General features: G+C 40.5%; 1 protein-coding gene across 23 annotated transcripts in view; it reads left to right on the forward strand.

Moving 5' to 3' along the window:
* The window catches only part of Dlg2 (discs large MAGUK scaffold protein 2), a 1645338-nt gene that overhangs the window by 1230101 nt on the left and 400808 nt on the right, over positions 1-14429 (forward strand). For all 23 annotated transcript variants that reach the window (XM_041643707.1, XM_041642302.1, XM_041642110.1 and 20 more), the window contains one exon: positions 1610-1746. In XM_041643707.1, coding sequence (XP_041499641.1) covers positions 1610-1746 — 137 coding nt within the window. The remainder of the gene's footprint in view (positions 1-1609; positions 1747-14429) is intronic.

Below are 14429 nucleotides of genomic sequence, written 5' to 3' on the forward strand. Positions count from 1 at the left end.
GCTATTGTAAGGGCTAAGGAGAGCTCAAGGTATTTTGTCTTCAGACTCGAAACATTCCAAATCCCTCCACAATCACTGAAGTTCCACTCAGTTAATCAGTCTTAAAGAAGGTTCTGTTCAAAGACCCAGCTTTTTTTCTGGGTAGTTTTGTTCATAAGGCTGCATACAGGGGTGATTAATCAGTTAATAGCTTGATTATCAGTTAGTGAATAAAAAAGGAAATAATAAAAAGGAAAGACATAACTTCCTAGGTATAGTAAAGAAAAAAAGTTTATTTCAGATAAAAGGGAGAGCATATCCGGAGGCAGAGACACGTGGGAGAGTCCAGAGTGGACATGACCCTGAGCCATGTGGGGAGAGAAGGGAGAGGGGAACCAGCTGCAGCAGCCAGGAGGTCCAAAAAGAAGAGGGGTAACCAAAAATGTCTGGATTATATAGGGAAAGGAAGCGGGGGCAGGGGGGAAGCAGCCTAGCCCCTGGGCTAAAGAACTTTAGGGTATGGTAGGGGTAACAAGCCAGGAAGGGCTCTGTAACAGGTAGGGACTGGGGGATGCAGGGAGAACCTGGGGGCCAGGTTTGCTTTGATGTGTTAAGTAGGCATGTTGGCCATTTGTCCCAGGTCTGAAGCCTAACAGTTGATAACACCAGTTGCTAGAAATTTTAAAAATATGACAACATGACCAAAGAAGAAATTTAGAAATAGCATCTCTTGTCATTTTCTCATCAGCTTCCTGAAATGGTGACATAGAAACACCCAGTGTATCCTTGGTTCATCTCACAGTCTGAATGACGCCCCTCTAACTGTACTTTTTATCCTGAAATGTCAATCAAGATGGTCCAGATGCTGTCCTCCACCCAAAGTGGTTGTGGTTCTTCTCTGTATTCTAGAGTAACAGCGAGCATGAATATGTACCCTGGGCTCTGGACAACCAAGGATACCTCCTGTGTTTCTCCCAGGTCAATATAAACATAGAACTCTCACCTCAAAGGGGAGAAGAAGCGATTTATTCTGTAGTCAAGTATGTGTGGTAGCAGCCTGGGGACACGAATTTAGGTTACCCCAAATGCCATGTTCCGGGGCAAAGGCAGTTTCATGAAATTTATTATATTAAAGAAACAAAGGAAATCATCAATTAAGACATTTTCTTGTACATTAGTGGAAGCATCAGGAAGTATCTCCTCTCTGTACCAGAGTAGCAGTGGTCATGGGGATGAGCCCTGGCCTCTGAACAGTCAACAACTGCACCTGTGCCTCTCCTGGCGCAACACAAAAACCCAACTCTTACCTCAAAGGGAATAAGCAGTATCCTTTGCTGCATCCTTGTTCTGACCAGTTACTCGTCATGGACTCTTTAGTTGGAGAACAGTAGTGGTTAGCAGTCCAGTCTTCAGATAGAACAAAATTGAAATTCACATAGGATTGACTAAATGATCTTTGCTTCATTGGCCAAAGTCAATAAGCTCTTCAAATATTTGGATAGCAAAGTCAGTTTCAACAGAATGCTAGCTGCCATTTTTTAGGGGAAAAATGAGCTTATTAAAAATGTTTTCTGCTGCTGTTGTATAGCTAATAGCCTTTGCTTCTCGTTTTCTCTTCCTTTCCCCCTAGGTTTAGGCTTCAGTATTGCTGGAGGGGTGGGGAACCAGCACATTCCTGGAGACAACAGCATCTATGTAACCAAAATTATAGACGGTGGAGCTGCACAGAAGGATGGAAGGTTGCAAGTAGGAGACAGACTACTAATGGTGAGTGTGATCCCAGCAAAGCCGTGTGCAAATCCATAAGGCTCTTCTTGCTCACTGGGTGACTGTCTTAGCTTGGGAAGCTGTAACAAAATACTCTGGACTAGCTGACTTAGACAACAGAAATATGTTTCCTCAGAATCCCAAACACTGTTATTTCATTTCTATGAGGGCACTTCTCAAGGTTTGCAGACGGCCACCATTGATTGCTACTCACAGACCCTCTCAAAGTGCCCTTGCTGACAGAAAGACTGACTCTGTTTTTCCTTCTTCTTTGTTAGCTACCTTATCAGATTAGGGTTTCACCTTGAACTCCATTAACCTTCAGTGCATACCTGTGCAGCAGTGGCAACCAGAAAGCAGCTGTACTGAAGAAAGCAAACAGGAACTTTAGAGAAATAATGGGAAAACATACTTAGACATTCGTCCAGTATCTAGACAAAAACAAGACATAAAGATGGAAGAGAAAAAGCAGGCAAACTTAGCAGTGCAACCCTTTGAAGTCTCAGTGAGCTGCTGCATCATGGGAAGGGCTATTGGGAAAGATAAATACATTTTCTCATTAAGGAGATAATTATTCCTCCCATCTCTTTAGTATCTTCTCAAATGAGCTGGTTTTCATGAGCAGTGGTCTCTTGACTAGGTGATTGACAGGTTCAGCAGGATTTCTGCTTTAGACAGGAGACAATAATACTATGTTATGTTTGAATCTTTGAACGAGATCAGAATGTCATCTCTACCCAAAGCCAGAGGTCTTGACCAAGAAGAAGTATCTTTCCTTTAATGGGCCTCAACAAAGTCCTGAAGCCCCCAACTATTCATATGGGAATTTATATATTCAGGAAGAAATAGTGAGGCTCTTTTCCCTCGAGTTACCAGGGAAACCCAGAGGAGTTAAAACGTCTATTATGATGAAAGGTTCATCCAAAACTCCAAGGGCTCCCAAGCCTCATAATTCCTGTCTAGCTGCTTAAGATGACCATATCTACAAGGAACCATTATCTCCTCTTCCTTTCTTGATGGAGGAAGGTCATTGGCTAATAAAGGAACTGCCTTGGCCCATTTTATTGGTTGGAAGATAGGTGGGAGGAGTAGGCCGAACAGGACGCTGGGAGGAAGAGGAAGTGAGGTCAGTCTCGACAGCTCTCCTCTCTGGAGCAGATGCCTGAGAGAGACGCCATGCCCTGCTCCTGGGATGAAGCTCCGACCCAGGATGGACATAGGCTAGAATCTCCCCGGTAAGCGCACCTTGGGGTGCTACACACAGATGATTAGAAATGGGCTAAATTAATATGTGAGAATTAGCCTAGAGGAGGTTAGATAGAAATGGGCCAGGCGGTGTTTGGATGAATACAGTTTGTGTGTTGTTATTTCGGCATCAGCTAGCCGAGCAGGCAGCTGGGGTGCCAGGGACGCAGCCCCGCCGCCCTTATTACTACACTTTCTAAAAAGTGGGAGGTGAAGCTTCGAAGTTTTCTGTTTGTTATTCTTAATTCCCTAGGCTCCAGGGAGCTTCTATTTAATCCTTGTGGTATAACTTGTGGTTTCAAATACCTCTGAACTGAATTCATCTCTATATATGGTATATATTGAGTTTCATAAACTTCTTATACTTTTTTATAAGGTAACCTGTAAAAACAGGTCTAGACACATTTAGTAACATAGCCATGATCCTTTCATTAATGGTGGAAAGAACTGGCTTTCCAGTTGAGGCAATCTGATTGTCTATCCATGTTCATCACCTCAAACAATACTGCTTCCTGAACATGAGATGGCATTCCTTTCTTGGAATCTGTCAATCAGTGCTGTCCCTCCTCCCTTTGCTTGCTATAGTTAGTCGTTCAGCAAGTATCCCACCCAACTACCATTTCCCAAAGGGGAGGCACTATTTAGAAAGGACCTCTGCTTTGAGAAAGCATCCAGTCAAGTTGAACAGGCAAAAAAAAAAAAAAAATTGCACCAATATCAAACTTGCAACTCAGAGTTTCCAATTTCTTGACCACCTAAAGTCACCGTTATTTTCATTCTCCAGAAGCTCTGAACCTTCTGCTTCTTTGTGTGCTTCAGACCTCAAAGTTGATCTTGTGACGCTGCATTTTCAAACTAGAAAAAAAAATATTTTTAGGGAATTGATATAGGAATAACTTCTGCCCATAATTTAAATTTTGCTCCTTGAAGTATTGCCATTAGAGTAAAGTGTGAAACCATCTCCAACACAGTACTCCATTGAAAATGAAGTAGAAACTTCCATTTCCAAATAATGGCAGTCTTAGGACAGGCTTCACCTTTGACATACAAGGAGTGTAGATAGAACTTTGCCATCATTCCTTCATCCGATGCCATTGTTAAATCATGCCAAATCTGTCCACTGACTTCTTCAAGCCCTAGATCTACAGACTTATTTTCAAATTCTAGGAGGAAAAAAAAGGCCTCTATACCCATATAATTGTACCAAAGAATTTTTCAGATGTTATGGTATTTTTCCATGATAATTTTTATAGTCATTGTAAATAAAATGATTACAAAAATAGCTATGACATCATTCTTCACTGCTTTAAGTTTTAAGGAATGAATGGTTTAAAAAAAAAAAGGAACCTTCAACAATAATAGGTCCCTTCTGTCCTATATAAGGAAAACCATAATTAGTACTTCCAAGGCAACTGGCAAGCAGAATCCGGGAATGAAAGAAAATGGTTCACTTTAAAATATTCTGAAAGAAAAAAAAACTGACCCTGAGATAGAAACAATAAACAAACAAACAAAAAAGTACTGAAGCTGCCCTAAACAGCAATTATTTTACTTCAGTCCCCTAAATATCTATTCCTGCTCTCCTATCCCTCTGTCCAGCCCCTACTAATAATGTCCCTTTTTCCTGCTATCCCACTCCTCTCCCCCAAAAGGAAGTGCACATGATTCAGACTGTGACTTACCAGCTGCAGCACACTGCATATTTTTCTCTAAATATGCCATTCTTTCTGAAGCTGTTTACCCTACTTCCTTCTTTCATTCCTTGGGAAAAAACCTCCCCAGTGTTTATCCACTCAGAGTGTTTTAAACTCACTGGCCCCAAAAAGAAACTCCACATTGGGCTATGGTTCAATCAAAGGGCTTGCTTAGCAAATTCTTGAGAATGGTTAACCGATAAAAATGAGTTTATATTAAATTCTATTAATTTTCTTGAACTTTTGTGGCCACATAGCCACAGTTCTCCAGGACTCCAATCTCTTCCCCTAGGTGAGTCTACAGCCTTGCGAGGGTGAGCATCACAGTCATATTAACATCACCTTTGGCTTCACAACTATGACGACCGCATGGTGGCCCTCTCCTGATCCATACACTAGAGAGTGTGCATTTCCTTGTGAGAAAGTTCTTATGTTTCAGAATTTAAATCTGAAATGTCATCTTTGTTTGGAACCCCAGAATCTCACAGAAAAGCAACTGTGTGAAGTGTTATTTCACTTCTGATAGGGACTCCTAAGGGTGAAGAATTTAATACCACACCAATGATTCCTGCCAGATTCTAAATGCATTTTGTATATTTTTCTCATTATGTCAAAAATTATTTTCTATAATTTTCTCCCTTTATTCATAGTCCTGCCCCATAGAAATGGCAAGGATTAGTCCCTCTTTCATATGTCTCTACATGTATTGCCATTTCTTCCCTGCCCAGTCTTTTAAGTCTTTGACACATTCTTTGCTCATTTTTGAAGTAGATGTTATCACATATTCATTTCTGTTTTTTACAAATAAATTTCACTTAAAATAACTGTGGGTTCCTTTCTATTTTATTCTCCACTTTTAAAGACCTAGGCAGTCTTGTACCACCTGAGTTTTGTACAAATTATGCTGTAAGGAAGAATTATACTGCCTGCTTTGCAATAGGACTCTAGAAATGAGATCTATCCAGCCACTCTCATGTTTCAAGATTGCCCATATACTTGGTAGGCATTGTGCTTCTCCATTTAACATTTCTTAATGTCCTTTGCTACAATTATTAGATCCTTTTGTTTGATTAGTTGAAGGCCACTGAGAGCAGGTGTCTGTGGATGATACTGGGAACTTACTGTTGAAGTCTGAGTGAAGAGATTATTACTCAGTTTTCAATTTCTTGAGACAGATGGTCGAAAGTTGGCAACATTGAAGTTTTGGGATTTTTTTAATCTTTCATATATTTCCATACACTCTTTCTTCTTAAGCCTTAGCAAGACGCTCCTCAAAGCCAAATATATTATAGAAATGTGATCCTTTTTACCTTTTCTGCATAATACCAGAGACTTTAAAATCTGACATCACTTGTCATTTTTACGGCAGGAGCATTAGTTGTTGGTTGTCAAGCTCCTTGTCATGTTATAATTTAAGGTTTGAAATCTTACACTCTCCCCCTTATAACCTCTACTTGACATTTAAAGGAAAAAAATGTCAGTAAGAGAATTTATACACTTTTACGGAGAATGAATTCATCTTCTTTCCTTAAAAGGGAAGTAGGAAATGGAAGGTTAATCAAGACATTGGAGTCAAGTGGGAAAACACTGGAGTCAAACTTTGAAGAACTATGTATCAGTCACAGGTAGACCCACTAATTCTACCAGATCACTTTAGGCAAAACAGGTGCATCTGCGGTCATTGTTTTGGTCTCTTTACCATAGTATCAGTGCCTTAGATTAGCATTTCCCAGTGTGTGTTTTTCAATACTAGTCTTGTTCTTTTGTTGTTTGAAAGAAATCTAAAGCCCTACTAGGTTTGGAGATTCTGAAACTTGCATGTGACCCCATTGTGTCTCCTCAATGAACATATAAAAAGGATGCTGAAACAGAACAAAAGAACATATAAAATGATATTATGAACATGTAAAAATCAGCATACAAAAAGCATATTAAAGATCTGTGAAGTACTTTAATCAAGAGATGCTTTTATCTACTGTAGCAAGGAGGCCGCTTGTTGGTTCCCAGCCACTTAGCCACGAAATAATCACACAGAAGCTGTATTATTTAAATCACTGCTTGGCTCATTAGCACTAACGTTTTATTGGCTAACACTTACGTCTTAATTTAACCCATCTTCATTAATCTGTGCACCACCACGAGGTCATGGCTTACCAGCAAAGTTTCAGCATTTCTATCTCTGGGGGCAACTCTATGACTTCTCTCTGACTCCGCCCTTTTTTCTCCCAGCATACAGCCTAGATTTCCCTGCCTAGTTCTGTTCTTCCCTGCCATAGGCTCAAAGCAGTTCTTTATTCATTAACCAATAAAAACAACACACAGACAGAAGAACCTCCCACATCAATTTACTCTATACATTTCAACCTTACTTATCATGAAATACTTTTGTTAAAATATGAAGCTGTGATTTATAAAACAGTCACAGCTAGAGCTCATTGGAGCACACTCTGGGTTGTGTTATGAGTAAGAGGCCCTTTGTTTTCTTCCTAAGCTGAGGATAAAGTATATGGGTTTGAAGAATAGGATGAGAAACAACAGTTTTCTGAATAAATATTGGCTGTGAGTACTTAAATTGGTTAACTTTTGGTAGATTTATAAAACTGCCTGGTTTTATTCAAACAATCAGTAACAAACAAAATCATATCAAAGACAATGAAAATATATCGCCATTATCTGGTTGAGAACAGGACAGTCACAAGTGGTGGGAATCCACCTTAGTAAGCACCATGAACTGTAGGCTTCCACCAGCTTGCCACTTCCATGTTTCCACAACTCAGACTCTGCGTAGAAAAACTAGGGTACTCCTCACAGTTGTCCTTGGGGGGTAGTTGGGACACGTCCAGGCTCTTCTCAGTTGTTGTTCAGAGAACTGCCAATAGTGTTAAACTAGTAAATTGTGAGTTGAGATGCAGGCCTATGGAGTGATGCCCTGAAGTTATCCTCTTCATCAGTTTCTTTGATGTTGTCAGTCCCATTTGTACACTAGAATCTCATGGTTAGCTTTTGAACATGGTGAATACCCAGTCTTCAATCAATCCCAAATAAGCAAATCAGGACCTCTGAGATAAGTGTCATATTCATTTGGGGTTTATTTTCTGAATGATTCTCTCATGAGACCCAAGCAAGAACCAATCTGACTTTGGCCTAACACTACCTGAGTCCTCTCCCCTGATGTCATTGCTTTCCTGAGGGTGGCCCTGGTGCTGGTGGTCACACTGCAAAACAATGCTATCACTGAGTGACCTCCTGTAGCCACCTGGAGGGCATCTGAAGTAGCCCAGCCCTCACATTCTGTCCTCTGCAGTTAGAAGCACTTTCAAAAGCAAGAAACATCTGGATAATTATCACTTAGACCCCCTTCTAGTTTATCTCAAATGCAATAAATTATCAATCAACACAGCCATGTTGGTTTGGTTTATTTAAGGATTAAATCTTTCCTGTTGATTTCATTTTGCTTATACTAAGAGCATTAACTTTGCTTATGAAACTTTCTCTACAGTTAGCATGTACTATTAAAAATATCATTCTCATTATTATTTGTAGCCCTGGAGATTTAACCAAGGTGTGTGGATGCTATGCAACGACTGTATCAGTAAGCTATTATATCCTACTTCAGTAGTGTGGTACCTTTCAAAGTTCAAGCACTGATCTATCACTGCTATAGTCCTCGCCTCTCCGTTTATTACTTACTAGTTTTATAAAAATTAACTATTGATTTGCTTTATTGTTTGTTTTGTGGTGATAAGAATTGAACACAGGGTTTTGAATAGCAAAGGCAAGCATTGCACCGCTGAGTTATTTGCCGAGGCCTAAAGTTATTGTTCTAGCCCACCCCACTAGTAAAGGACAAGAAGTTGCCTCTACATGTAAATAACTTTAAATAGCACATCTATGTTTAAATTATGATTTCTATTGCTATGACTAAACAATGACCCGAAATAACTTCGGGAGGAAAGGGTTTATTTCATCTTGCCACTTTTTTGCACCTCCCATGCCACACTCTATCCCAGAGGAAAGTGGAACACAGTGGGAAACCGGAGGCAGGACCAGAAGCAGAGGCTGTGAAGGCGTGTTGTTTTCTAGCTTGCTCCTTGTGGCTTTTGCCGACCTACTTCATTACATCGTCTCGAACCACAAGCCCAAGGATGCCCATCACCCCCACCCAGCTGGCTAGACCCTGCTGCATTAATCATTCAAGAAAATGCTCCACAGACTTGCCCACAGGCCAGCCTAGCAGGAATACTTTCTCAGTTGAGGTCGCTTCTTGTCAAATGATTCTAGCTTGTATCAAGTTAACAAAAAACTAACCAGGATACTCTGTTCCTATATTCTACATGAGAAATACACATAAATGTGATAAATATTAATAAAATTTTTTCTTATGCCTCATGAATTGCCCCAGCCTTCACATTGCCCTGTACACTTGGTGACCAGCACTAGGGAGGAAGCTTCAATCAATCAAAACACCCCTCCCATGTTCTATTCTTTCTCCTTTTATAGAAGGAAGGATTAAGAAACGCATGACTAATGGGGAGGAAAATTCGTCCAGCTGGAGCACTGATTGTGCATTATATGTGCAGCTGACCCAGGATTCTCTTTCTGTTGGACGTTCTCCTCCTTATAGCCCACCTGGCACAAACTGAGCATCCAATGAATGTGCACTGTGGCTTGTATGACCTTCAAGCCGCTTTTTTTTTTTAACCTCTCTAATTAACACAAATAGAAAACAGGGACTCAGACCAGCCTCCCCACTCTTACAATAAAACATGGACTTTTGATCTCTCCGGACATGGCACAATCATTATTTTACAGCATATTTAGCTCGTTTCAACCCTCATTAAGTGCCCGGTACTTGTAACGTTTCACATGGGAGGGTGCAAAAAAAAAAAAAAAGAATATGATTTTGTCATTCCCCTTGAAAATATTGAGGCAGTTAAAGGTAGGAAGAGGTTCTGCAGGAGTAGGCATGGAGCACAGGAGGGGGTGACAGCAGTCCTACCCAGGAAGGAGCTATTTCCAGCAGCAGGCTCAGCGGTAGCTCGATGCCTGCCGATGATTGCTTGGTTTCTGTCTGCATAGCATTTCCTTTATACAGGGTTTCTGCAAGTTCATGGTATCACACCTTCCTCATAGACACAAACAACCAAATGCACGCAAGCATTATCTTCGTTTGACACCTGGACCCTCTGGTAAAGGTCTTAGGTGATGGAAAAATCAGGAAACTAAATCCTAAAGCCAACCTGGTCACTCTTGAAATCACCTGAGAAACGCTGAAGCCTCCATGCTGTGATTTATTGATGCGCATAATTGCAACTCCTCTCAAAAAAAGTAATCCCCTCCAAAACACTGCTAGAATTGAGCAGGTCCTCCATTCCTAAAAAATGCACAGCTTTAACCAAGTTTAACTCGTGCTTAGTGTTTCTAGTTTGTTTAAGCTGCACATGAGATACAGCCTTCCTTATCACTCCGTTCACATTGCTCCTGAGATTGCTTTATGTGAGACCTTTTTCCACTATTATTTAAGTTTTTGTTTTTGTTTTGCCCAAGTTAATCTTGTTCTAAAAATACTAACACATATTCATTGCTGAAAACACTGAAACAAAGAAAATGCCAATTATCCCAAGATAATTGTATCCATGTACTTCCTGTTTATTAATGCAGAATAAATTGTATCATAAACAGTTTATTTCAATACACTGTAGAGGTTTTTTTTCCCCCTGAGGTCATGTATTTCATTTTCCTATCAATGATAATACTACATTGGTTTGATCTTCTAAATTTATTTCATGATCTAATAACCAAGTGCTTTGTCTCCTTTTTAAAACTTAGCAATAGAGTTTAGGATTTTTCTCCAGTGTTTCCAAGTCACACATTTCCTGTGCTGCCTTTGTCGGTAACCCTCTGTCCCTAATCATTGTCCCTATCTTTTCCCCCAGACATGAATAATGATGCATGCAAATAAAAAGTCAGGTATGCAGAGCCTACATCACAGAATCCCATTCATTATTGCCTCTCCTACCCTCCAGTCTCCCACTGTTATACTAGGATGGATGGAGATGCTTGCTCACACAAATTTGATTTTCCACAAAACTGGCTAGGCTCCCTCCCTGTGGGTCCCCAGCAACTCCTTCTTCGGCTGCTGTGCCACCATGAATATGATGCTCCAATCCATGCCATCTCCTTACCTCCAGCTTCTCAGTCTTGGGTCTTGGCCTCCATCCTCTTTAGTGTTGCAAGTATGAGGCCAGGCTGCACATATGCCCCCCTCCATGGCGGGCTTCCCACAGACAACATCTCCCTTAAGCAGGTATCCTCTCTTCCCCCGAAGGCCAGTTGGTCAGCGTTCACCATGACTGTCAAATACTTGATGCAACATTCAAAGGAAAAACTCAAAAGACAATGAAAAACAATGACAGGAACAGCTAACCAATCAATGCAGTGTCTCTTCTCTCTGCACACAATCTTCTCCAGCTGTAGGCCCTTTATGCTGAGAGTTTATAGTATAATACACACACATAATTAACCCAAACAAACCACTTTGTGAAAAACAATTTTGATGACTTCAGCACAAAAGACGACTTTTTGGTCCAGGTTTTTTTTTTTTTTTAAGGACCACACAGAAGCCTCATCAGAAGAACCCTAAATGAACTCATTAGTTCACAGATGTTTACAGAAAAAATGATCAGCAAGAAAACTGTGCCAAGAAATCCAGGTTCCTGGGAAGCGAGGTAGATGATGACAATAAAGAGTAACAAGGTTAAGAGTCGTCACTAAGTATTTTAGTTTACGGCCACTTTCCATAGACCAGTATAGACTACAAAAGCCCTTTGAGGCAGTGACTGCTGCCATTCCTGTTTTGTAGAGTACAAAATGAAGCTTAGAAGGTTAAAGAGATTTTCCAAAGTAAAGAAAGGTAACCTCCAAGACAAAGAGCTCGTATCTTAGACGATGTGAAAGGAAACCCGGTGACTGTGTATGTCTGTGTGTGAGTGTGTATATGTGTGTGTGTCTGTGAATGTGTCTGTCTGTCTGTCTGTATCTGGGTGTATCTGGCTGGGTGTGTGTCTGTATGTGTAGCTGTGTGTCTGTCTGTCTGTGTCTGCTTGTGTCGGCTGGGTGTGTGTCTGTGTGTGTAGCTGTGTGTCTGTCTGTCTGTCTGTGTGTGAGAATCTGTGTGTATGAGTGTGTGTGTGTGTGCATGTGTGAGTGTATGAGAGAGAGAGAGAGAGAGAGAGAGAGAGAGAGAGAGAGAGAGAATGTGTTCAGGCATGCTCATGCAGTGGCAAGCGTGTGGACAACAAAACCTTCCTTGTCCTTTCACCTTGTTTGAGATGGGATCTCTTTGCCCCTGTGTAAGCCATTCTAGCTGGTTCCCAAACATCTGGAGATTCTCCTGTGTCTGTCCCCATCTGCCTATAGTACCTTCTGGGATTTCAGAGGCTTGAACTACTACTACGTCTAGTTTGACCTGAGTTCTAGAGATGCAGACTCAGGTTACCAGGCTCTCATGGCAAACACGTTTACCCCACCCCCACCCCAGGAGCCATCTGCCAGCCTCTAATGCATGTCCTATTACTATGGCTGTGCTCTATTGCCAATGATAAACTACCTGCTCCAGGACCAAAATTCATGTTGGTCAGTCACCAAATAAAACAATCAACCAAGATGCCAGTATCTTAAGCTAACACTTATCTAACCAATATCCTCTCTTTCACGCTCATCTCCCTACACCTGCCATTGACTTAATTCTCATTCTTGTCTGAATATTTCCTTGGTTGTATGAAGTATATCTTTACAATCTATTTCCCACTTTAAAGACTGTCACAGGTAGGATTTAATAGTCATTTACCGTCTTTTTTTCCACTGATAATCAAGCAAGCTGTGTGCTCTCTGCACCCAGGGGAGAAAGACAATAAGCCTTTGTCAAGGCAAACATTTGTTGCCCCTTGTCACCTGATCCCACTGATTCACCACTCTTGTCATTTTGTGACTCCACAAATCTGTCCTTCTTTTGTTTTCTCAAGACAGATGTTTCTAGAGATGTGATCTCAACATTCAGGGATCCCTAACTGGGCAGCCAAGTGTTTAGAGCAAACATCCATCTCCATACATATTTTCTGCTGCTGTGCATGGTCTCTTTCTTTGGTCACAAGTGGGACTGCCTTTAAAGAAACAAGTCACCAAAGCTCAGATTTTCCAAAGGACAGTAAGGTGTAGTAAACCCCCTTCCTTTTGCTGTATATACCTTTGATGGCTCAGCCCTTAAGAGGACTTTATGCTCTTGCAGAGTTTTTGAGTTCATTACCCACAGATCATCTGTAACTCCAGTTCCAGGTGATTCAATACCCTCTTCTGATCTCACTGGGCACCAGTCATGTGTGTGATACACACAAGTATACAAGTATGTCTAAGCCAAACACTCATGCCCTTAAAAAATTAATCTAAATATATTTAAGTATATGTATATATAGTTAAGTATATATATTTTTAACTAAATATATTTAAGTATATATAACCACATTCTCCAAATATGTGACAGAGAATATTGAATAATGTTAGCCCTATTATTTTTATTATTCCTCTGTAATTAATGGTCTGCCATCATCAACTGTGTTCACCATATCTGGATCTTTTACATTCACTCCCTATCCATTGTTCTACTCCCTTATTATTCATTCCACAAACTGCACCTTGTTGGAGTGTGGGTTGGTTAGAGCAAAGACCTGGAAGCTGAAGGAGCAGTGGCATTGCTTGTTAGAGAATGACCCCTGGAGTTAAAGCGCCTGGCTTTTGATTCTGCCCCTGTCACTTATCAGAACAGTGACATACACTAAAACAATGGAACATCACAATAACCTATTAGATAACTTACATATATTTTATCGTATATTTATCTTGCAGATGATGTAAACATGTTTGCAAGAAGTTAGGGCATATAAAATAGGATAGTGCCTGCATTTGTTTGGGGCTATGTATAGATACTTTATGACTGTGATCATCAGCATTTATAAGAATATAAAAGAAAAATGGTGCTTGCTGCAGATCTTGCATGATGAAAGTGCAGAGGAGAGAGAATGTGTGTCATAGCCACACACATCTGTAGCTCTGGTTTTCCCAGTGTACATGAACACACACAGCCTCAGTCTCCAGCCTACCTGTAACATGGCTCATCGCTCACCACAGAATCCCCGTGCAGCATGTATGGTCTTCTTGCTAATCACTGCATTCACACCTCAGTTGACAGACAGATGGTCACAAGGTCACCATGCAAGCAGTTTATTACCCCTTATTTGATTTAATAAGAGTGCAAAGGTGGTGAGGCCGATAATTTTATAATTACCTTAATGTATCATTATTCATGAATCATTTTGTTAATTATTTGTTATTCTGTGTAATCTGTAAGTTAAACCTCATTGTACATATATTTTTGCTTCTATGAGACAAAGTTTTCTCTGTTGTTCAGGATAGCTTATACTTCACTGTGTATCTCCAGCTAAACTTATATTATACTTTTTGAACATGTATTTCAATTTCTCCTTTGATAATATCTTTCTGGTTGCGATACAGTAAAAATGAATAAGTAGTGCACACATCCAGTGTGGTAGTGTTCTTGCTATGAAGTTCTAGTAACACTTGATATAGGCCTATCCTTGTAAAGAGCAAGACTGCATGGCTGGTGATACATACAGAAATGTGACACATTTGAATATACTCTTCTCTTGGGAGAAAAAATAGACTCATAGC

Source organism: Microtus oregoni, unplaced genomic scaffold (assembly GCF_018167655.1).
Source record: "Microtus oregoni isolate MIOR12 unplaced genomic scaffold, Mior012 000000F_ref0000247, whole genome shotgun sequence".
NCBI classification, from domain to species: Eukaryota; Metazoa; Chordata; class Mammalia; order Rodentia; family Cricetidae; genus Microtus; species Microtus oregoni.